Source organism: Osmerus eperlanus, chromosome 25 (assembly GCF_963692335.1).
Source record: "Osmerus eperlanus chromosome 25, fOsmEpe2.1, whole genome shotgun sequence".
Classification (NCBI taxonomy): Eukaryota; Metazoa; Chordata; class Actinopteri; order Osmeriformes; family Osmeridae; genus Osmerus; species Osmerus eperlanus.
This window is the reverse complement of record NC_085042.1, coordinates 2,671,966-2,692,871: the sequence shown is the minus strand read 5'-3', so window position 1 is coordinate 2,692,871 and position 20,906 is coordinate 2,671,966. Positions and strand designations below refer to the sequence as shown.

The following is a 20,906-nucleotide window of genomic DNA, read 5'->3' as shown; positions in this document are numbered from 1 at the left end:
GGGGACTAATGTGACTAACACATCCCAACACAACTCAACACAACACACCCCGACACAACACAACCCAACCCAACACAACACACCCCGACACAACCCAACACAACACAAAACAACCCAACCCAATACACCCCAAGGAAGGAGGGAGGGAGGGAGGGAGGGAGTGAGGGAGGGAGGGAGGGAGGGGGGGAGGGAGGGAGGGGGGGGGAGGGGGGGCTGTCTCAGTAGTTGTGGGAGAGAGGGGGGATGACTACTGCCCATAGGTACATTTTTGTTGTCGTCAGGCAAGTCGCTACACTGCCGTGTCTGCCCAACAGGAGATTCTTTAGGGGGGGGTGGGGGGGGTGAGGCTCTTTCTTCTCCCTAAGGAGGGGGGGGGATTCTTTCTTCTGCAAGTGTCTTACCCAGAGCCGTTAATTATTAACTGGAATAGCTGACATCAAAGCAGCGAGCCCTGGCCTCAGACGCAGATATGGGTGTGAGACTTCAACAGGTCCCACTTTGAACTCTTATAAAGCCGGCCATGCAACCGGGAGAGATGTTAGCGAATGTGAAGCGGACATGAATCTTATCGACCCAAGAAAGTTCAAGAAACATAGGAACTTTTATGCGTGTTTTAATGCAACTGGTACCGTGTGAGTTTCTACTGGGGTCGGGATGATTTGCTTCTTCTCCGAGATGGCCTCTTATTCTTCTGGGTCTGGCGAACATCATCGAACAGGAAAGCATCTGGTCATGGTTGAACGATCACCACACAGATGCCCTGCTACGTGTCTGTTTCCAATGAACGGTGTTGGGAGTTGGGAGGGATGAGTGTTTTCTCTCTCTTCTCCCCCTCCCTTCATCCCTTTCTTCTCTCCCCTCTTTCTAGGTGGGATGGCTACTTCTCAGTGGTAGAACCTTTCACTACAGATCAAGAGGTTGCAGGTTCAAATCCCCCCTGCATGCTGCTTTGGATGAGAGTTTTCAAAAGAAACATTTATTAGTGTTTATTAGTATTGCTTTGGGGTGGTAGGCTAGGGGGCCGGGGGGTAACTGTACATGGAGACACAGGCTTCCAGGCTATGGAGCACACAGGCTTCCAGGCTGTGGAGCACACAGGCTTCCAGGCTGTGGAGCACCACATCCCAGAATGGGGGGCGTCCGTCTGGCTGCCAAAGCGGGGCAATTTCCTCCGAGGGAGAACGTGTCCACGGTCTTGGTCGGCCGGGCAGAGCGATTGTGATGTAACAATGACCATGTTTGGTCCGTGACACTTTTCCGCCGCGAGGCTCGGGAGCACCGTCCGGGATGGCCGGATCTCTCTCCTCGTCTGCCCGTCCGACGCTCCCTCTCTCCTTCTCGCTCTCGAGCTCGTTCTCCCCTCTCCTGCTCCTCTTCGAACGGTCTCTCCTCGTCTCTCCACTCTCTTTCCCTCTCTCCTTTCTCTTCCGTCTCTCCCTCTCCTCTGTCCCTCCTAGCTGAATGATGAGAGCCATCGGGACACGGTTCTGGCACCGCTCTGCATCAGGTCACGTAGCGTTTGAGCTTCGCACAGACTAAATGGAACAGGGCGAAACCAGCAGGGCCAGACTAGATGTCGGAGAGAAAGCGGGAGTTTAGATAAGGTTTAGATAAGGAGGGTTTCCCACAAGGGGAAGCCAGTTTTCTAGGACTCTGCGTTCCCTTTAACTCTGCCCTCTGGCTGGAAGCTTCAAAAGACTTCAGCACCAGAACACTTCTGCTGCCCATCTGTGGAGATCTCACTCTCTCTCTGTCCCCCCCCCCCCCCCCCGCCCCACTCCCTCTGTGGCAGTTGGAGGAGTTTGGAATTTTGAGATTGTGTGCATGACTAGAATCTGGATTCTAGGTCTCAATTAGTGCTGTGGTGCTAAATTGGCCGCATGCAGAGGCTAAAGATGTTATATCAGACATGGCAGTCGTAGATATTAACCCTCGTGCTGCCTTCGGGTCACATGACCCAAAGGTTCATAATGAACCATCGTTGTGTTTACCCAATTTTACCCAATACAAAAACAAATTAAAATAATTTTCTTTTAACCTTTGCAATGTGGGGGGTCTGAGACAGCCCAACGGTTAAAAGAAAATGCTTCACTTTGTTTTTGTATGCGGTAAAGATGTCGCAATACGACGGTGGGTCACAATGACTGATGGGTCAGAATGACCCGAAGATAACACAAGGGTTAAGGATGTTATCATGGATACAGAGCAGTTATACAAGCTGTGAAAGAGCGGGAGTTATAGATGTTATAAATAAAGCGGTCATAGATGGTGGTTACCTAATGTTATAGATATTGTTTGTTTATGTGTTGTTACGTCATGTTGAGAGAGGCAGTACGCTCATTACTCCCATGTAGTGTGCTGGTTGTTCATCTCCTTATACTGGGTGACTGCTTCTCTCTCCCCGTCCCACGGTGAAACAGTGGAGTCTATTCAAAGCCAGACATCGCCCCCTGGTGGTCAGAAATAAAACATTGAAAATCGATCATAAAAAAAAAACAAGGATGTTTCTGTAATCTGAAGTTTCGGAAAGTTTTACACTGATTAACCCTATTGTTGATTCGAATTATTCAGAAAATCACTGAAAAATAATGCAATGTTTTTCTGTGTTTACAGGCGAAGAGGGCAGTTCAGAGAGGAGCCACAGCTGTGATCTTTGATGTGTCAGAAAACCCTGATGCTATCGATCAGGTCAGTCTCTCACACACACTCACAAATACACAATACTTGAACAGTCGCTCACACAGTCACGCATATACACACACTTCATACTTTCTGGGCACACATGCTGAATCTAATTCTGTTGGAGACGAGCCTAACATGCTAACAACGTTAGCAGAGATCACTCCCTCTGCCTTCAAAGAGATTCCCCTCAGCTCTTAATGTCTCCCCCTGCTATGTGAGCTCATTGAGGAATATTTCCGCTAAGCCCGTGTGCGTGCATGTTTGTGCGTGTGCGTGTACCAACAATAGCATTTCTCAGTCTAGCTCTCTCCCAGGACCATGGGAATAAACACAAGGTGTGTGTGCGCTGAATGTGCAAGACTGAAACGAGATATCCAGGTTAAGCTGTAAGCACACCGTGAGCATGCTCGGTTGAGCTCATAATTGCCCAGGTAGTGCACACCAGCACACCTCACCTCCAGAGACAAGACATGATCTATGGATCTCTCTCTCTCTTTCCCTCCTACCATTGGGTAGTCCCTGTCTCTTTGTTGTCTCAAACAGTAATTAGGTGGGCAGGGAGGCAAGCAGGCCGACACACAATACAAGTCACTCCCTCCCAGAGACTCTTAGTGGCAGGAATTCTCCTGTGGTATTCATCCTCCTCAGGCCAAGCCTGGACTTGCAGGCTCTCCTCCTCCTCCTTCTCCTCCTCCTCCTCCTCCCCAGCCGCTGGGTGGAGAGGAGCGGAGAGATAAAACGGAGTGTGGCGGACCACATGAAAGGTTTTGCTGGCGTCTGGATTTCCCAGCAGAGACGCCACCCACAGGGCTACAAGTAGTCTATCATCAACAAAGGAGAACGCAGAGCTAGCCCAACTAGCACTAGCACAGCTAGTCCAACTGGCTAGCACGTCCAGCCGCATTAGCAGTAGCACTAGCACAGCTTGACCAGTGAGCACTTGCACAGCTAGCTGCACAAGCACAGCTTGACCAGTGAGCACTTGCACAGCTAGCTGCACAAGCACAGCTACCCCAAATAGCATTAGCATAGCTAGCCACACTAGCACAGCTAGCCCAACTAGCATTAGCCCATTAACAGAGACTAGGGCCCAGAGGGAAATGTGTCAGTGAGCAGTGTATTTCATAGGAACATGACAATGGGAGAGCTGAAGCCATGAATATCCTGCCATTTCTGCCATGGTGTTTCCAAATGACAGTACTGAGGAGGAGGAGCCTGTCTTCTGTCAACCAATCCCAAAACGGAACATACAATAGACAGATTGTACCGTATGTAGACAGCGGCCACTTTCTGTCCTTCGGTCCAGCCCATGACAGATCCCCTTAGTGTGACACGAGAGAGCCACACTTATTTATTCATAGGATCACTACAGAGACTCTAGCAGACCAGTGTTATGTTGACTGACTGTGCACGTGCAAGGCATACTCATCTTCTTCTCTCCTCCTTGGTCCCCCCTTCCTCTCCCCCCCCCCTTCCTCTCCTCCTCCCCCAGTTGAACCAGGTAGGAGAGGACCCTCTGAAGAGGCCGGTGGTCTATGTGAAAGGAGCAGACGCCGTCAAGCTGATGAACATCGTCAACAAGCAGAAGGTTGCCCGCGCCCGCATACAGCATCGCCCGCCAAGGGTAAGGGCCCACAGCAAACGCGTGTGTGTAGTGGTGTGTGTTGTGGAACGCCACTTTTTAAATGTATTTTTTTGTACAAAGCATGCATGTAAGATTTTATATACACTGCTCAAAAACATTAAAGGAACACTTTGAAAACACATCAGATCTCAATGGGGAAAAAAACTGTTGCCCCTCTAGTGCACTTCTTGTTAATTACATCAACACCAATGCAGCGGAAACTGATTAACAACCCCCTCTGCTACTTAACTGACCAGATCGTTATCAGAGAAGTGCAATTTCATTCATGCCATACCCTGACAAAAAAAAATTCCTTCAATTTTTTTGAGCAGTGTATATATATAATGTGTGTGTGTATATATATATATGTAGAAAGTCATTTTGAGATCTGACTCTGATCTCTGGAGACGTGCTTCTCCATTTCTCTTCCGAGCTAACAGGTCACACTGAATCAGTGTCGCTCTCGAAAGAGCTACTTGTTTGTTTTGGAGTGTTAGATGCAGCAGGTACAAGCAGACACGGGTTCGCACAGTGGAGTCTAGCCATGAATAGGAAGACAGACATACAGCATATGGTTGTGTCCTCATAGCAGAGCTCTGGACATTCCCACCATGGCTATGAATGAACAAGAGAGCTAACAGTAGTAGCAGTATCTACTACTGTACCTTCATCTATTATGATGCTCCGTAGCTCTGGATTGTTCTGGAAAAGGCCTGCCGCCACCTGGCTGTAACTGTGTGTGTGTGTGTGTGTGTACTTAGATGTCCAACAGTGTAGGGTATTTTACTGTAAAGGGGTGTGTACAAGTGTGTGTGTGTGTGTGTGTTCTTGTGCTGGAAGAGTTAGTGTTGACCCAGCCTGTCCCACCCCTACAGCAGCCCACAGAGTACTTCGACATGGGGATCTTCCTGGCCTTCTTCGTGGTGGTGTCTCTGGTCTGTCTCATCCTGCTCATCAAGATCAAGCTGAAGCAGAGGCGGAGCCAGGTCAGTACCGTCGCATGGGCACGCGCTCTCTCTCACTCGCTCTCTCTCTCTCTCATTCACTTTCCGCGGCGTCTCGCTCTCATTTCCCTTGAAATGATACCATCTCGAGTTGTACGTGGAATCCTAGTCCTCGTCCACAGGCTTTCACACATCACTGCTCGACCTCTGTTTGTTCTACGTCCATCACTCCCCAGACTGACCCTCCGCCATTCCGCTGTCTCCTCCTCTCCTCTCCCCTCTTCTCCTCCTGTTCTGCTCCTCCTCCTCTGCTCCTCCTCTCCACCTGTTCTGCTCCTCCTCCTCCTCCTCTGCTCCTCCTCCTCTCCACCTGTTCTGCTCCTCCTCCTCTCCTCCTGTTCTGCTCCTCCTCCTCGCCACCTGTTCTGCTCCTCCTTCTCCTCTCCTCCTGTTCTGCTCCTCCTCCTCTCCTCCTGTTCTGCTCCTCCTCCTCTCCTCCTGTTCTGCTCCTCCTCCTCTCCACCTGTTCTGCTCCTCCTCCTCCTCCTCTCCTCAGAGCTCTATGAACAGGATGGCGGTGCAGGCACTGGAGAAGATGGAGACCAGGAAGTTCAAGGCTAAGATGAAGGGCCAGCGCGAGAGCAACTGCGGGGCGTCCGATTCGCTGAGCAGCAGCTCCACCTCCGACTGCGCCATCTGCCTGGAAAAGTACCTGGATGGAGAGGTAGGGTGCCTAGGTAGAGTGGTAGCGTGCCTCTGCACTCGCCCGTCCCAACCTCGCAGAGGATAGACTCCTAGTCCAGGGGTGGATAAGCTGTGAGTGTGGCGGACTAAGTCTTCAGGCTTGCAGGGGGAAGGGGACCCGTATCCAGAGTAGTCGTCTGAGCCATGGGGGGGGGGACTAGACTGTGTTCCTCTTTCTCTCCGTCGTCATTCTTCCTCTCCTTTTCGTTCCGCTCCCCCACTTCCTGCGGTGCTCCTGGCGACTGTTCTCGCTGCACCTGAAGCTGGTGAGGCTGGGTCCGCGTGCGTGGGGTTTCAGGGTTAGACTTCCTGTTTTTGAAACCGCCGCTCGTTTGGAATCCCGGCCGGTCATTGTGGAAATGTGTCCCCCTTGATGTGGTTCTCTGGGGACTTCCTGTCAGAGGGACTGATCAAGAGAGAAACCCCAGCCTGCCTCAGGCATGTTGTTCTGGGGGGGGGTTATTGTTGTGGTTGGTTTGTTGTCTTGATGAAGAAGTGGATGATTACAGGAAATAGTCATTCCGAAGACTGAATGGCATCAAAGGATGGTTTGACTCAGCAGAGAGGCCAGCAACAATAGATCGTGGGCAGAAACCGCCTGGATACATGAGTCACTCCAGAGAAGGAGGGAGAGAAGGAGGGAGAGGAGGGGGGAGGAGAGAAGGCATGAGAAAGAGAAATGGAAAGAGCGTGCAGGATGTGAAACGAGGTCAGTGTCAGGAATCCAAACTGCGTTATCGAGTTTCCAGGCTGGAATTCTGGACGATAATCTCAAAATCGGGTCTACCTGGCCTATGTGACCTTCCAGGGGTCAGGGCTAGGGTTGTGTCCAGGAACCCTGTATTATTGGGGGCTAAGTGAGGGTGGTTGTTGGATAGTGAAGAAATGCACAATCGTTCCCCGTCTGGCTCTGGGACGCAAACGCCCGTCTTTTGATTCTCTGCTGCCATCTGCTGGACATGTGCCTGCACTGCGTGACCTTGGAGTTGACCTGACCTTGTTGCTCTACCCCCTCCACAGGAGCTGAGGGTCATCCCCTGTGCTCACAGGTTCCATAAGAAGTGTGTGGACCCATGGCTGCTGCAGCACCACACCTGTCCCCACTGCAGACACAACATCATCGGTGAGTTAGTCTCCCTGGCGCTGGTCTTGTCCTGGGGGGGGTGTTCCATCAATGTAGATTAAGGAAAAGCCAGGCTTATTTCAATAAGTCTAGCTTATTTCAGCGAGAGTTCCGTTCCATTAAGGTGGCTTATTCTAGTCCTAGCTAAGTAACCAAGGTAACTTATACCTCTGAACTAGCCTGCTCCGTGCCAGGCTAAAAGTCGAGCTGAATTTAGCTGTGTTGCAAAGAATTTCAAACAGGTGGAAATATCTTTAAAGACAGTTCCGTCGAGTGTCTATTAGCACTTTTTTGTTCTGTCGGTGTTCGGAAACATAAGTGCAGACTTCTCTTTTTCTCACAATATGACCCAGCATGAATGAATTTACGTGTTTACTTTATCTCCAAATCATGGCACTTTTCAAAAGCCATTCATTAGTTCATGTTAATTGACATTAGGCCTAAACTAAGCAGTGCGTCTAGAGAAGTTACGACCAATTATTTTCGTGTCCGTTCTTTGACAACCCTGTTGGATGCAGGTGCTCTGATTATACAAAAAGTGTATATCCCACCAGCCCCAAGGGTCTTCAGAGACAGAAGTAATGCTTCCCTGACCAGTATCTGTGGAAGAGGTGTAGGTTCAGCAGGCCCAGCATAGTTTATAGATGGATTTGTCATTCTTAAAAAATATACCACAAAAAAAACATCACTTAAGGATGGCTGTAAACGCATAATAATAGCCTACCGTCCTTAGTAGAAAGGAGGGTAGTAGAGTATGTAGTCTGTTGGAACCACTCATAAGAAGGCAAACTCAATGCAGCCAGACTCAATGAAGTCTGTGCTGGATCTGTGCAAAAATACTTATTTCAGTCAATTTTATTCACGGTCACTTTCCCTTTTTATTTTAAAGCATTTAGCCCATCAGTTAAAAAATGTGTGTGCCAAAGTTATTTTGCCTACATCCAAATGTAATTTTCACTTGCTGCCACATTCTTTTTTTTTTGGCTATTATCAACCTCCTGTTGAGTATATAGGCCAGTGATTACTGTCGGGATGGTTTCAGACTCATCAAATTACGCTAATTATCAGTAAATGCATTAATTATGTTCGTAGCCTAGGTAGACCTACAATTTACGCTTTTAAACTGTCAGCAATGTTTTGCCAAGTCGTTTCCCTCGCTCTGTTAATTGCTGCAATGTTGCCCTTTTCGGGGATGACTCCCCAAAACTCAAAAATCCAGTCACGCTGCTGAAAATAACACCGCCCTGCTGGTTTACCCTCTGCTTTTTGCGACGTAACTCTTCTTTCCAACGATCGCCTGGTCTGGGCTTTATTTCATTGAGGTCTAGCTTGAATTAGCGTCGCTTGTTAGTGGAACGGCTTGATGCTTAAGTCTAAGTTGACATTCGTGTAAGCGCAGCTTGGGATGGAACATCCCCCTGCTCTCTAGGGGAGGAGTGGGTTAAGTTTGTTTTTATAGAACATCCTTATCAATCTCTGCCCCCCTCCCCCCCATCCTCTTTATCTTGTCACTCTACCCCTTCTCTCTCTCGCTCTCTCTCGCTCTCTCTCGCTCTCTCTCTCTCTCAGAGCAAAAGAAGGGTCCCCCAGGCCCGGTGTGTATGGAACCAGTCAGTCCGCTGCACAGCCGTCAGCAGAGGGTGGTCCTGCCCGTCCACTACCCCGGCAGGGTCCACCGCGCCGGCCAGGTGACCGCCTACCCCACCCGCACCAGCATGGACCCCCACGGCAACCCCATCACCCTGCTGACCATGGACCAGCACCCCGACCCCCCCGGCCTCTACCCCGCCCGGGCCACCTCCGCCTTCCTGCGCGGCTACCACCCCACCCTGCACCTGGACCACTCCCTCAACCCGCACCACTGCGGCCTGGAGCACCGCGGCCCCCCCGCCTACCCAGCCCAGGCGCCCCCCCACCACGCCGCCTTCAAGAGACCCAAGTTCCATGGGCGTAGCTTCTCGCGGGGCGGCTGCTTCTCGCAGTACGAGACCATGTACCAGCACTACTACTTCCAGGGGCTGACCTTCCCCCAGCAGACGGAGGGGGCCGCGGCTTCGGCCGTGGGGGGGGCCCTGGGGGCTAGCGGAGGGCCCCACAAGGGCCAGCACAGCAGAGCCTTCCAGCAGGGGCTTCTGTACCCCACCGTGGTCCACATGGCGCCCGCCTCCAGCTCGCGCCTGGGGGACGCCGGCAGCACCTCAGGTCTGGGCTGTTACCACGGACACCGGTCCGTGTGCAGCGGTTACCTAGCCGACTGCCCGGGCAGCGACAGCAGCAGCAGCAGCTCTGGTCAGTGCCACTGCTCCTCCAGCGACTCCATGCTGGACTGCACCGAGGTCAGCAACCAGGGCGTGTACGGAAGCTGTTCCACCTTTCGGAGCTCCCTGAGCAGCGACTACGACCCCTACGTCTACCGCAGCAAGAGCCCGTGTCGGGCGTCCGGCGGCGGGGAGGACTCTCTCACCCCAGCCCCCTCGGGACACGAGCACCCCCAGCCCTCTCCTCCCCACCCCCCCCTCTCTGGGGAGCCCCCATACAGTGGCGCCCCACCCTTGGAGCCAAGCAGGGAGGCCTGCTGCGCTAGCACTACCTCATCCGGACCACTAGAGGGCGCTGGAGCAGACAGGGGGAAGGTGGGGCAGGAGGAGGCGGTGGTGGTGGGGGAGCTGGGGGCGGCGACGTGTAGCTGCTGCTTCGAGGTGCTCCCCCCGAACCTGGAGTGCCAGGGGCAGGACCCGGACAGGGCGGGGCCTCTCGCTTCGGGGCACTGTCACAGGGGGGCGGAGTTTCAAGGCTCCACCTCCCCAAACTTTTACGCTCCCGAGCACATGTGCGAGCCGTCGGAGCCGATGTCCTACGAGGCCCTGCCTTGTTGTTTTTACCAGGAGATGAAGGCCCACCGAGCCACCGGGGGGCGCTATGGCGAGGACTACGCCGTGAACGTGCACTACGCGCACACGGACTCGGACGCCTGCTCCGGACAAGGCTGCTGCGAGCTCAGCCAGAGGATACCCATAATCCCCGAGGACACGGACTGCGAGTTGGGCCTGGGGGCGGAGACTCAGAGCAGCCTTTTGGCTGCCGGCGTCGCAGGGGAAGGGGAGGGGCGAACAGGGGAGCGACAGGAGGCAGGCAAAGGGTACTTCCTGTCAGGACAGTTCAGGGGTCACAGCCACGCCCAGGAAGAAACTAGGGCTCTGTTTCACCCGCAGTGCTCCGCTATCCACGATGCATCATGAAACGGCGCAATTCCAGAGGTGCGTCATGAGGTATGAAGTTCTACCCGAGGAACCGGGAATAGAGCCATACCCTTCTGGTGACTCGCCAGCCAGCCAGCGAATGAAAACCCTCAGTTGCCCTTGTCTCTGCTCTAGCTCTCTGAGCACTGAATGTTACCAGATTAGAAGGTGTGGACTTCTACAGAGAGTCTGCCGTGTCTGGGTGTGGTGTAGTTTGTTCCTGTGGCCACTACAGGATCTGCTCCTCTCCTGCCACTAGGGGGCGAGACTGAAGGTCGTCCTGGTAGGGGTAGGTAAGGGAACTGGAAGTGCCTGCCACTGTCTGGGGTCCCGACCACACCTCAGTCTGGGGTCCGGGGCCCTAACCAGGCCACTGCCTGGGCTCCTGGGAGTGGCCTCACCAGGCCTTCTCCACAAACAACTGAATGGGGGCCAGTTGTAAGAGGGCCAGTTTGTGAGATTCTTTTTTATTTTTTATTTGCCGACTTGGTATGCTCAAGTTGGGGTGAAGTGGACTACATTTTGTGCGAGACTTGAGAATTCTCTCCTTTGTTTCAAACTGACGCTGTTCATTTTTGGTCACACAAACTTATATGTATATATGCATACAGATGCCTATGTATGTACATTAATGCACAGTTGCCTATATGAAGCTTCAACAAACCAACAACTCAGATGAAAAAGTTCAACAGAAATATACCAAAACAAGACGTTTGTTTTTTGCTTTTTTTTGGGATGAGGAAGTCGAAGGGGAACCAGAGTCACAGATTAAGCTACACTAGACCCAGTCTGTCTGTTTTCATATCTTGTAAAGCAGCGCAATGTTTAGAACACTACCAACAGATAGATATATAAATATTGAGCTGACAGATATATAAATATTGAGCTGACAGAATTCTAAGTTTGCATTCGATACAGAATTCATGTATTTCTAAGTTCTGTGCCCGTTTTAGAAGATGTGCCAGATCAAGCCTTATGGGTAGCCGATAAGTCCTCAGACCAGCTCTGAGACATCCTTGTCACTTCGGTTTGGAAAGAAGACCAAAACGACAGAGTCATATTTAGAGAACCGAAAGAAAGAGACGAGTAGACGTCAAACCCTGCTGTACTTGGAGTTTAGCAGCTCCATGTCCCCCGCCCTGACTGGCTCGAAGGGAGCTTCTTCTGCGAGGGTTGCGTGTGTCTCAAAAGGCCTAAGGATAGTAGTTGTAAACATTTAAATCCACAAGGGACACTGTGCTGCAACTGTTCTGAAGGTTTTTTTTTTTTTTTTTTACACACAAAATGCAGTTCAATACATTAAATATCAGATTTTTTTTCTCTCTATATAAATCGCAGAAAGCATACAGGCTTACAGTATCACAGTTTGGTCATCCATGCCTGTCTGTTTGTTCTACAGACTGCTCTATATGTTTCTATGAAATGTACGCATTCTCTCCAGAGGCCATCGCTCAGTAAGAACTATTTATATCTTAACCCAGTGCTGTAATCAGTGACAGTGAGAATCTAACTTTTGCCTTTGCATAGAGACGTGTACTGCAAATATAACATTTTGGGGTACTTGAGTCACTATTTAATTTTTTTTTATTGTTTGTAGCACTTAAGATTGTATAAACAGAAAATGTGTACAAAAAATTAATATTTTTTAATTTTTTAAGAATATAATTATTTTCTCCGTCACCATTACCAGGCTAGAAATCTGTGTATATTTCTGTATGTGTATAGAAGCACATTTCATAAATGGAAATAAGTTCTCTGAATATTTATTTACTAATATATTTATCTTTAAGCCATGTCTTATGTTCAGAGTGGATGAACTTTTTTTTTGGTTGCCTTTTGAGAAATCACTAACATGAGACGTTTGTAAATACATGATAATTGCACACGAGACAATTAAATATTCTCTGACCAAAAACTGATTTTAAAACTTTAGTATCAGTACAGTTTTGTAATTAAAATGTACAAAGATCTGTAAAATATACAGTTTTATTCAAGTAAATGTGGTGGCGTCTTCCTTCTCTATATTTTGACTCTTCAAAGTGAAGAGACAGTGCGGTGAGGAGCTCACATACCTTCCTCTTTTTTACTTGGCCAACACGCAACAGCAGACATCTCAGCATAACGTCACAGACACCAAGATGCAGAACCTGTGTTGACTAAGTTTGAACACTAGATGGCGCATTAGCACACAATACTGTACGTTTACCTCTGGAAAAGAAACGCAAAAGGTGAGACTGACTGTCCTTTTCCAAGCATGTAAAGTTGATTTGATAGCAAAATACATAGCAAATTTGACTTTGAATACATGTTTATTTATAACACACCTTTCGGGGATTCATGAACAGCTGGTGTGCCGTTACCATGACGACAGCGCCACCCGTATTGTCAGTGTCCATCCACAGAAGTCAAACCGAAACAACTCGAAACGTCATCTATAGTACAAAAACACTCCTAGGAAGTAAAGACAGTCATTCTCCAGACAAATACAGCTCACTAGGAAATGGTTTCCCGTTTCCTTGCCATCAGAAGTGACAATTCAGTTGTTGAGAGCTGTAGCTTCTCAGAGGCTGGGTGGAGGAGAGCCCATAGACCAGAGCTGTTCGCTTGATGAGCAGCTCACAGTTTGAAGCCAGAGTGGAGGGCCACCACCCCCCCTGTCAGGTTGTAGTACCGGACACAGTAGAAACCAGCGTCCTCCATCATGCCTTTGAAGGTCTCCTGTAGTGTGTGATGAAGAGAGGTTCAGTCAAGCACGCGGTAACATCCTGTTCTGAGTAGCAACGTCAGCCTCAGGGACACAGGAGAACAATATCCTGGGGTGAAGGAAGCCTGGACACATTCTGAGACTGGAGCTACTCATCAATCAATAACATGAATGGACTGGAAGTGAGGCCCATGTCAGTTGCTGTGTGTTGTGGAAGTGAGGCCCATGTCAGTTGCTGTGTGTTGTGGAAGTGAGGCCCATGTCAGTTGCTGTGTGTTGTGGAAGTGAGGCTGTGTCAGTTGCTGTGTGTTGTGGAAGTGAGGCCGTGTCAGTTGCTGTGTGTTGTGGAAGTGAGGCCGTGTCAGTTGCTGTGTGTTGTGGAAGTGAGGCCGTGTCAGTTGCTGTGTGTTGTGGAAGTGAGGCCCATGTCAGTTGCTGTGTGTTGTGGAAGTGAGGCCCATGTCAGTTGCTGTGTGTTGTGGAAGTGAGGCCCATGTCAGTTGCTGTGTGTTGTGGAAGTGAGGCCATGTCAGTTGCTGTGTGTTGTGGAAGTGAGGCCGTGTCAGTTGCTGTGTGTTGTGGAAGTGAGGCCCATGTCAGTTGCTGTGTGTTGTGGAAGTGAGGCCATGTCAGTTGCTGTGTGTTGTGGAAGTGAGGCCGTGTCAGTTGCTGTGTGTTGAAGGTGAGGGTGGGTGTCACCTGGTCTGGGAACTTGCGGATGCTCTCCACCAGATACTGGTAGGACTTCCAGTCCCCAGCGATCACCTCCCCCAACACTGGAATCATCTGGAAACTATAAGCATCATACAGCCTATGGAGAGAGGAAGGGGGGGGGTTATTTAAAGAGAGAGAGGTCACCATTAGTATGATGCTGCTTAGTTTTGTTGTGTGTGTGTGTGTGTGTGTGTGTGTGTGTGTGTGTGTGTGTGTGTGTGTGTGTGTGTGTGTGTGTGTGTGTGTATGAACAGGTCATATATTCTACATCATGATGAGTGGAAGTTTTAATACTGTGTTACAACTAACTTGCTTGCTTTCTGCACAGGAGAACTTGTAAATTCGGTGTTAGAATTGCTACAATGTCAAGTGTGTAACGGTTTTGGCTTGACTTCCTGTTTAAGCATTATGGGGTGCCATGTTGCAACAACATGACTTAGACCAGTTTCATAACCCTTTTTCATTGCATGAAATAAGCATTATCTGAGATTACCATAACCAATATATTTACAGCAGGCATATCGTTAAATGGTCGTAAGAGTTCATAATGGAGTCAGGTATCAAAGGCAAGTCCTAGTCCAAAGGAAGTCGAACAAAATCCCTTTCACTGTTGTCTCCTTGTTTTCATTTCTCTGAACACTCAATTAAAGGTTCATTTTATAACTCCCTCATGGTACTGATACCCAGGCACAAAGAACACATAACTCATGAGGAAAATAACTTAAGATACCATATGGCAGTTCAGTCTACCTGTCCCTTGGTCATGCAGATGATGACCCCCTCAGTTCAAGGCACAGAAGCACAAACTCCAATTTAAAGGTTCTCTGTATTCATAATCCAGTGTGCAGGCATCCTGTATTTGTATGTGAAAACACTATGTTGATCCTTAAGTTATCCTTGGTTAGACTACCATGCTCACAGTAGAGAGAAACCATCAAACACTGTCTTCCTATTGTTTGCACACCTGAACCCAGTTACTAATTAGACCTTAAAGGGCCAGCAAGCTATTTTCATTGGGAGGAACAGAACTATTTTAAAGTCAATAGGTGTGTTTGACATCGGCTGCAGCTGGCTGTTATTGTGGAAAAAACATTGTATTGTTGTAATTATGAAGATGGGTAATGATTATGGATTTAATGAAACTTGTAATCACTTTTCTAGTATATGCTATATTACTGGAAACCATATAAGCTATATTATGGGAAACCAGATGCAAAGCTGTTGACTGATTATTAGTTATCCCTAAACAATGGTAGAAGAAATAAAGCCCAAAATATTAAGATCTGGATAATTAGGGGCTGAGATATTGATAATTAGGGGCTGACATATTTGTGGCCTTACGCCCAGGAGCCTAGTGCAGCTGGCTGTTCAAGGTCAGAGCGGGCCTAAATTGGGAGAATTGTCTATGAAGGAAAGTACTAGTAATTTGAATCCCCTTGGACAAGGGACCCGCTGGGTAAGAATGCCTAATGTATATGTAACCAACAAGTATTGTACCATATTACCATACAATGGGGAGAAGACTATAAAAGTGAAATGTCCGGAAAGAATTTCAGTCTGATCCTGAGATCATGCTCACGTTCTATTGGGAATCTTTGTTACCTGAGGACCAATAAAACACTTTGCATCAACCCTGCTGAGTTCCAGTGCTGTTTTTAAACTTTGAGAATTAATTGAAGATGTACAGAACATTTGTTACATCACTGTGGCTGGATGCACCGATCTGCGAGAGTTTCCGCTTGCAGTCGGGGCAGGAGTTTAAAATGGAGCCGCGAGACGGGCGTTTTCTGCTTCCCGTGGTTTGCTGCGTTTACGCCAGACATATGAGTTTAGATAAAACTTAGCCTACTACTTATATAATGTATTTAAAGGATTTAGTGTTCTTGGAGTCAATCAATAATGTTGCACTTTTTTGAATTAGGCTAATTATTCTGTTTTTGTATTAATATAATATATTTTTTAACATTTTGTCAAGGTTCTATAGAAAAACAAAAAAATATCCATAGCCTGTTGGCTCATTCTGGCACATTTACAATCATGGCCGATCAAGCGCTGTTTGCTTACTTTATCGCTGACAAACTGCATGGTCGCAAATTTAATTGTTTACGCGTTAGAACTTGCACAAACCAGTGCACTGAAATTTGTCATTTTATGTTAAACTCTCTCTCCAATCTGCAGATTGGTAATACAACCATAACTTAACTAACTAGTCTTTCCGTTAGTTAAAAGGCGAACTAAAACAATTTCTTTAACAATAGTAGGCTATTGCATACTATCAGTAAAATAAACTATTTAATTCAATTGTACTGTTTGGTCTGGATTTGAGCATTAGCGAAACTGAAGGTGTCAGAATAAATACAAAACACGCGTCAAAGTTGTTGTGTGTGAGCCTGGCCAATCATAAAATAGCTGTGTCGTCATCAGAGTCCGTGCAGTTGCTCTGGAGAAGATGCGCTGTCTGAACCAGCCGGCAGTTCTCGAATCGATCTCACGGTACTTTCATGGTATACGTCACAGTGACCTAGCCTCGGCGCCGTCTCAAGTCGGACAAAAAGTCTAACCAGAACTCACTGCTTTAAGTCAGCCATCTGCAGCCTGCTGTCGGCGTAGCCGGCTGTCGGCGCCGCATGAAGTCAAACACACCTAACATCATTGTCAGGCTGTCACATGTGTGTGAGAGAGAAAGAGTTCATACACACTTTGCCAGTACTGGGTTGGTAACTTTGCTGAACTCCAGACACATGAATCGGCCTCCTGGCTTTAGGACCCGGAGTGCCTCTTGAAGTGCCTGAATGAAACACAGAATAAAAACTTTATTCTCAACGCATCACAAATACACAGTTTAAAAAATCTAAAATCTATACATCACAAAGACACTAGTAGCATAAAGCATCAGACATGAACACAAGAGCCCAGTATAAAGGTTATTGGGACAAACTGCAATGTGACGTATGGTTAAGGTTTGCTGTTGTTAATACAATATGTTCTGAACGTTTATGTACTAATCTTTTGTGTGTTAGGAACATCTGCTGTTCCATGTGAGAGGACCCTCTCCTGTTCCATGTGACTGAAAGGAACCTCTCCTGTTCCATGTGACTGAGAGGAACCTCACCTGTTCCATGTGACTGAGAGGAACCTCACCTGTTCCATGTGACTGAGAGGAACCTCACCTGTTCCATGTGTGTGACGTTGCGGATGCCGAAGGCGATGGAGTAAACGTCAAACTGGTCATCGTCAAACGGAAGCTCCTCAGCGTCCCCCACTACCCAGGACAGACCTGACACACACACACACACACCATATTATGTTTCTACATCCACACTACACAAGAGCTTGTGTGTGTCAGGTCTGTTCCGATACAGCCAGCTAAACAATTGTGTATGTGTGCATGTGTATACAGACACAGCCAGCTAAACAGTTGTGTGTGTGCCAGGTAAACAGTTACCGGTGGTGATGCCCAAGTTCTCCGCCTTCTCCTTTCCCACCCTCAGCATCTCCTTGTTGATGTCACACACCACGGCACGTGACTCCTGGGGCCCCGCCCCCTCGTCTGCTGTGGCGTAGTTCTCAGAGATGTGTTGCCATGACGGCGTCTGGAGGCCGCGGGCCTGGCGGCGCTGCTGGCGCTCCTGCTGGGAGCGAACGTACTCCAGGAAACGGAAGGAGATGTCACCTGGAGGGACAACGCTTCATCAGTCAAGGATTCGCTCATCTTCACTATCATGACCACTAGCATCATCATCCTCACCATCACGGCTGCTAGCATCATCATCCTCACCATCACGGCTGCTAGCATCATCATCCTCACCATCACGGCTGCTAGCATCATCATCCTCACCATCACGGCTGCTAGCATCATCATCCTCACCATCACGGTTGCTAGCATCATCATCCTCACCATCATGACCATTAGCATCATCATCCTCACCATCATGGTTGCTAGCATCATCATCCTCACCATCATGGTTGCTAGCATCATCATCCTCACCATCATGGTTGCTAGCATCATCATCCTCACCATCATGACCATTAGCATCATCATCCTCACCATCATGGCTTCTAGCATCATCATCCTCACCATCATGACCACTAGCATCATCATCCTCACCATCACGGGTGCTAGCATCATCATCCTCACCATCATGGCTTCTAGCATCATCATCCTCACCATCATGACCACTAGCATCATCATCCTCACCATCACGGGTGCTAGCATCATCATCCTCACCATCATGACCATTATCATCATCATCCTCACCATCATGGCTGCTAGCATCATCATCCTCACCATCATGGCTGCTAGCATCATCATCCTCACCATCATGACCACAAGCATCATCATCCTCACCATCATGACTGCTAGCATCATCATCATCATCATGGCTGCTATCATCATCTTCATCATGATTGGCCACTAGCATTATCCTCCTCACCATCATAACTACTATCATCATCTATCATCACCATCATGGATTTGCCAGCATCCTCATCTCTGCTTTCATCATCATCATCATCATTCCTACCGGTTCCCCCGGCGACGTCCAGCAGGCGTGTTCCAGGCTGGGGGTGCATGACGTGTAGAAGCATGTCTTTCCACAGGCGGTGAACCCCCAAACTCATGGCATCATTCATCACATCGTACTTCTGGGCAACACTCTCAAACACCTTGTACACTGGATATGTGAATGGACACACACGCAGGAGAGAGAATGTGGATCCTTGGTAATCCTCAGTAATGTATTTACATTTTTGTTTAATCAGCAACACACAAATCCATGAAGTTCATTAGATTAGTTAATCTATTTTATAACCCTGTTTATCTATAATGTAGCAGAATCTCATGTTATTTTATACACAGGGGACAGCATCATAATAGGAATGCTGACCTTCTCTCTAACAGGACTAAACAGCATGAAATTGCTAGTATGGCAACAGTCCAAAACGGCCTATCAAGCTACTTCATTTAACTCTGTTTCATGGTCTGTTCATGCCAACATGGCCCACGCACGAACAGTGGTTGGTGGGCGTGTCATGCGCGCTCTCCAAACGTGCCAAGCTACTAAGAGTGAACAATGTTTACATATAATTGAGTAAATAGACAAATAAAAAGAAAATGTACAATGAATGTAAAGATATACGTGAATCCCTTCGTCTGCAAGAGAGATAAGCAGAGGGCGAAGGGGCCAGTCCTCACCTCTCTGCGCCTTCTCTCCCTCAGGTACGGTTTCGAAACCAAAATGTGTACTTTTGTCAGCGTGACCATCGCTAAAACAACGGCAGGCTGAAAGCTTCAAAGGACAAATTGTTCGAGAGAGCCGACCAGCCACGCTGGTATTCATATTTCTGGGAGAATGACGGGATATTCTCCGGGCAAGCACCCTGATGGAGGCTGCCATGTTGTCGTATTACCTAATGGCTACGTCATGGAGTCGTCATATATCTGCGACTGCTAATGTAGTTTGTTGTATCCTTTTTGTAGTTTCATAGTTTATACAGCAGTGCTCTCAGCCATTTCTCACGGTCTTACGCAACACCTTGTATTTCTTACGCATTTCAACAATTTCTCACGCTGAGAAATAAGGGATAACTTGTCCCGCTATATAGGAGACGCTTGAATACTGAGATGACAGTTGTCTCGAGTTATAGCCTACAGAGTAAAAGTCAATTAGAAAACATGCCCCCACTTTCTTTATTGATTCACACATTTCACAATTAATTAAGATGAATTGTAACCCGAAGACAGACTGATAACCTAGATCTCAGAAAATGACGATAGGCCTACTCTGTCTCAGTGAACTGAAAAGAAACGGTCTGAAAAGCGACGGGTTTGTATTCACCCCCACAATGCGGTGTGGTTTTTATAACACCCGGATCCCGTTTCTGACTTCTCTTCCTTGAGAGCAGAAAGTGGCTGGTTTTGTTTCCAAACCTTTTCTCTTCTCCATAGAAACCAGACACTCACAGTCATTGTCCCTATTGTTGGATTAACTGCTGCTCTGCACTGGTTTAGAGGGATAAGCTTGCAGCCTATCTTTTCTCATGGCCTTGGTTGTGTGGAAGGTGACAGAGGGATAAGCCATGAGACTGTCCCACTGGGAGCCCTGTGCAGCCCCACTGGCTCATAGGGGGACAGGAGGGGGAGACGGACCGTGGACCATGTCTCAATGTCTCGTAGAGAGCAACACAGTCCCAGGCCTTGTGTTACAACCTGACAATGGACAGCAACAGCCTGCCAAGGGGCAGAGGAGGTGAGGGTGCAGGGCTGGGCTGGAAGGGAGAGGAGGGTAGTTTATGCTCTGGGCCTGGTCTGGGCTGCCTGCATCTCTATTGCTGGGGGGGGGGGGGGGGGGGTGTTTAGTGTGTGTCTCTCTCTCTTTCTTAGAGAGTAGTTTGTTATTCTGAGCTAAGGCAGCTGATAATAATTGGCTTGGTTTTAATTGATTCTGTGAGGTTGTCAGTCATTGTTGAGGACTGCTCTGTCACAACGAAGTGGGGTGAACTTAATGTTCTTCAGTTGCACAACAACAGTAACCTAACTCAAGCCACTAATAAGATTGATTTGACACCGACCTCCAATAATGCGTGTAAAAGGTATTCATTCACATAGGAGGGAATGTCAAATACATGAATTATGTTGGTAACATCTTGGCCAGTTGTAACTCCGGTTAGATAAGGACTTGTCATGATGTTGTCACACCACTTGGGGGAAGTAGAGTACAGCATTTCATACAGCATGTGTGAGCCTTTGCTCAAATGAACTGACAAGTTTGCCATTTATCTTTCAGAACCGTTCGGCTGACGCACTATTCTTCTGCCCTGAATGAATGTGTTTCATGATCAGATTTAACTAGGGCTTCGGGTGCAGGGACATAAGCGTGAGTTAGTCCAGATTCAAAATGCGATAAAGATGTTCAATTACCCCTCTCAGGTTACGTTTCCCTTGAGAACCCTCTAACAAGTGCTCTCTTCCATTACAGAGACCCCTTTGATGCCCGTTACAGACTTACCACACACAAATGTTTCACATTAGAATCCTACCCTTCCTTGTTATTTTACATGCTGTTCCCACTGAAACACTGACCTCGCACTCCTCTCAGTAAATCTGCAGGTTGTCTGTCTGACCCTAAAAGAG

At 48.2% G+C, this 20,906-nt stretch overlaps 2 protein-coding genes across 3 annotated transcripts in view; one reads left to right on the top strand and one right to left on the bottom strand.

Moving 5' to 3' along the window:
* The window catches only part of znrf3 (zinc and ring finger 3), a 54,077-nt gene extending 42,128 nt beyond the window's left edge, over positions 1-11,949 (top strand). The window contains exons 3-8 of the mRNA XM_062451372.1: positions 2,614-2,688; positions 4,175-4,306; positions 5,182-5,292; positions 5,807-5,974; positions 7,015-7,117; positions 8,687-11,949. Coding sequence (XP_062307356.1) covers positions 2,614-2,688; positions 4,175-4,306; positions 5,182-5,292; positions 5,807-5,974; positions 7,015-7,117; positions 8,687-10,356 — 2,259 coding nt within the window. The 3' untranslated portion in view covers positions 10,357-11,949. The remainder of the gene's footprint in view (positions 1-2,613; positions 2,689-4,174; positions 4,307-5,181; positions 5,293-5,806; positions 5,975-7,014; positions 7,118-8,686) is intronic.
* A 377-nt stretch (positions 11,950-12,326) lies between these two features.
* On the bottom strand, positions 12,327-19,214 carry coq5 (coenzyme Q5, methyltransferase). 2 transcript variants are annotated; one of them, XM_062451375.1, is made up of 7 exons: positions 18,969-19,214; positions 18,298-18,447; positions 17,220-17,447; positions 16,945-17,051; positions 16,474-16,562; positions 13,760-13,871; positions 12,327-13,074 (listed from the first exon to the last, which is right to left on the bottom strand). In XM_062451375.1, exons 1-7 carry the CDS (start codon positions 19,168-19,170, stop codon positions 12,973-12,975), a joined length of 990 nt encoding a protein of 329 aa, XP_062307359.1. In that variant the 5' UTR covers positions 19,171-19,214; the 3' UTR covers positions 12,327-12,972. The 2 variants fall into 2 exon arrangements, with proteins under 2 accessions (XP_062307359.1, XP_062307357.1); XM_062451373.1 differs by lacking the exons at positions 18,298-18,447; positions 18,969-19,214 and adding an exon at positions 17,523-18,276.
* Between the last annotated feature and the right edge of the window lie 1,692 nt (positions 19,215-20,906).

What these genes read in the sequence shown, in the direction of transcription:
- coq5 (XM_062451373.1), bottom strand. Translation starts at nt 18,228, where the DNA reads ATGATGATAGTAGTTATGATGGTGAGGAGGATAATGCTAGTGGCCAAT. An exon ending in ACGTCACACACATGGAACAG is followed by an intron (nt 16,563 to 16,944) that starts GTGAGGTTCCTC and finishes TGTTTCATTCAG; the next exon opens with GCACTTCAAGAGGCACTCCG. An exon ending in TCCGCAAGTTCCCAGACCAG is followed by an intron (nt 13,075 to 13,759) that starts GTGACACCCACC and finishes CACACACTACAG; the next exon opens with GAGACCTTCAAAGGCATGAT.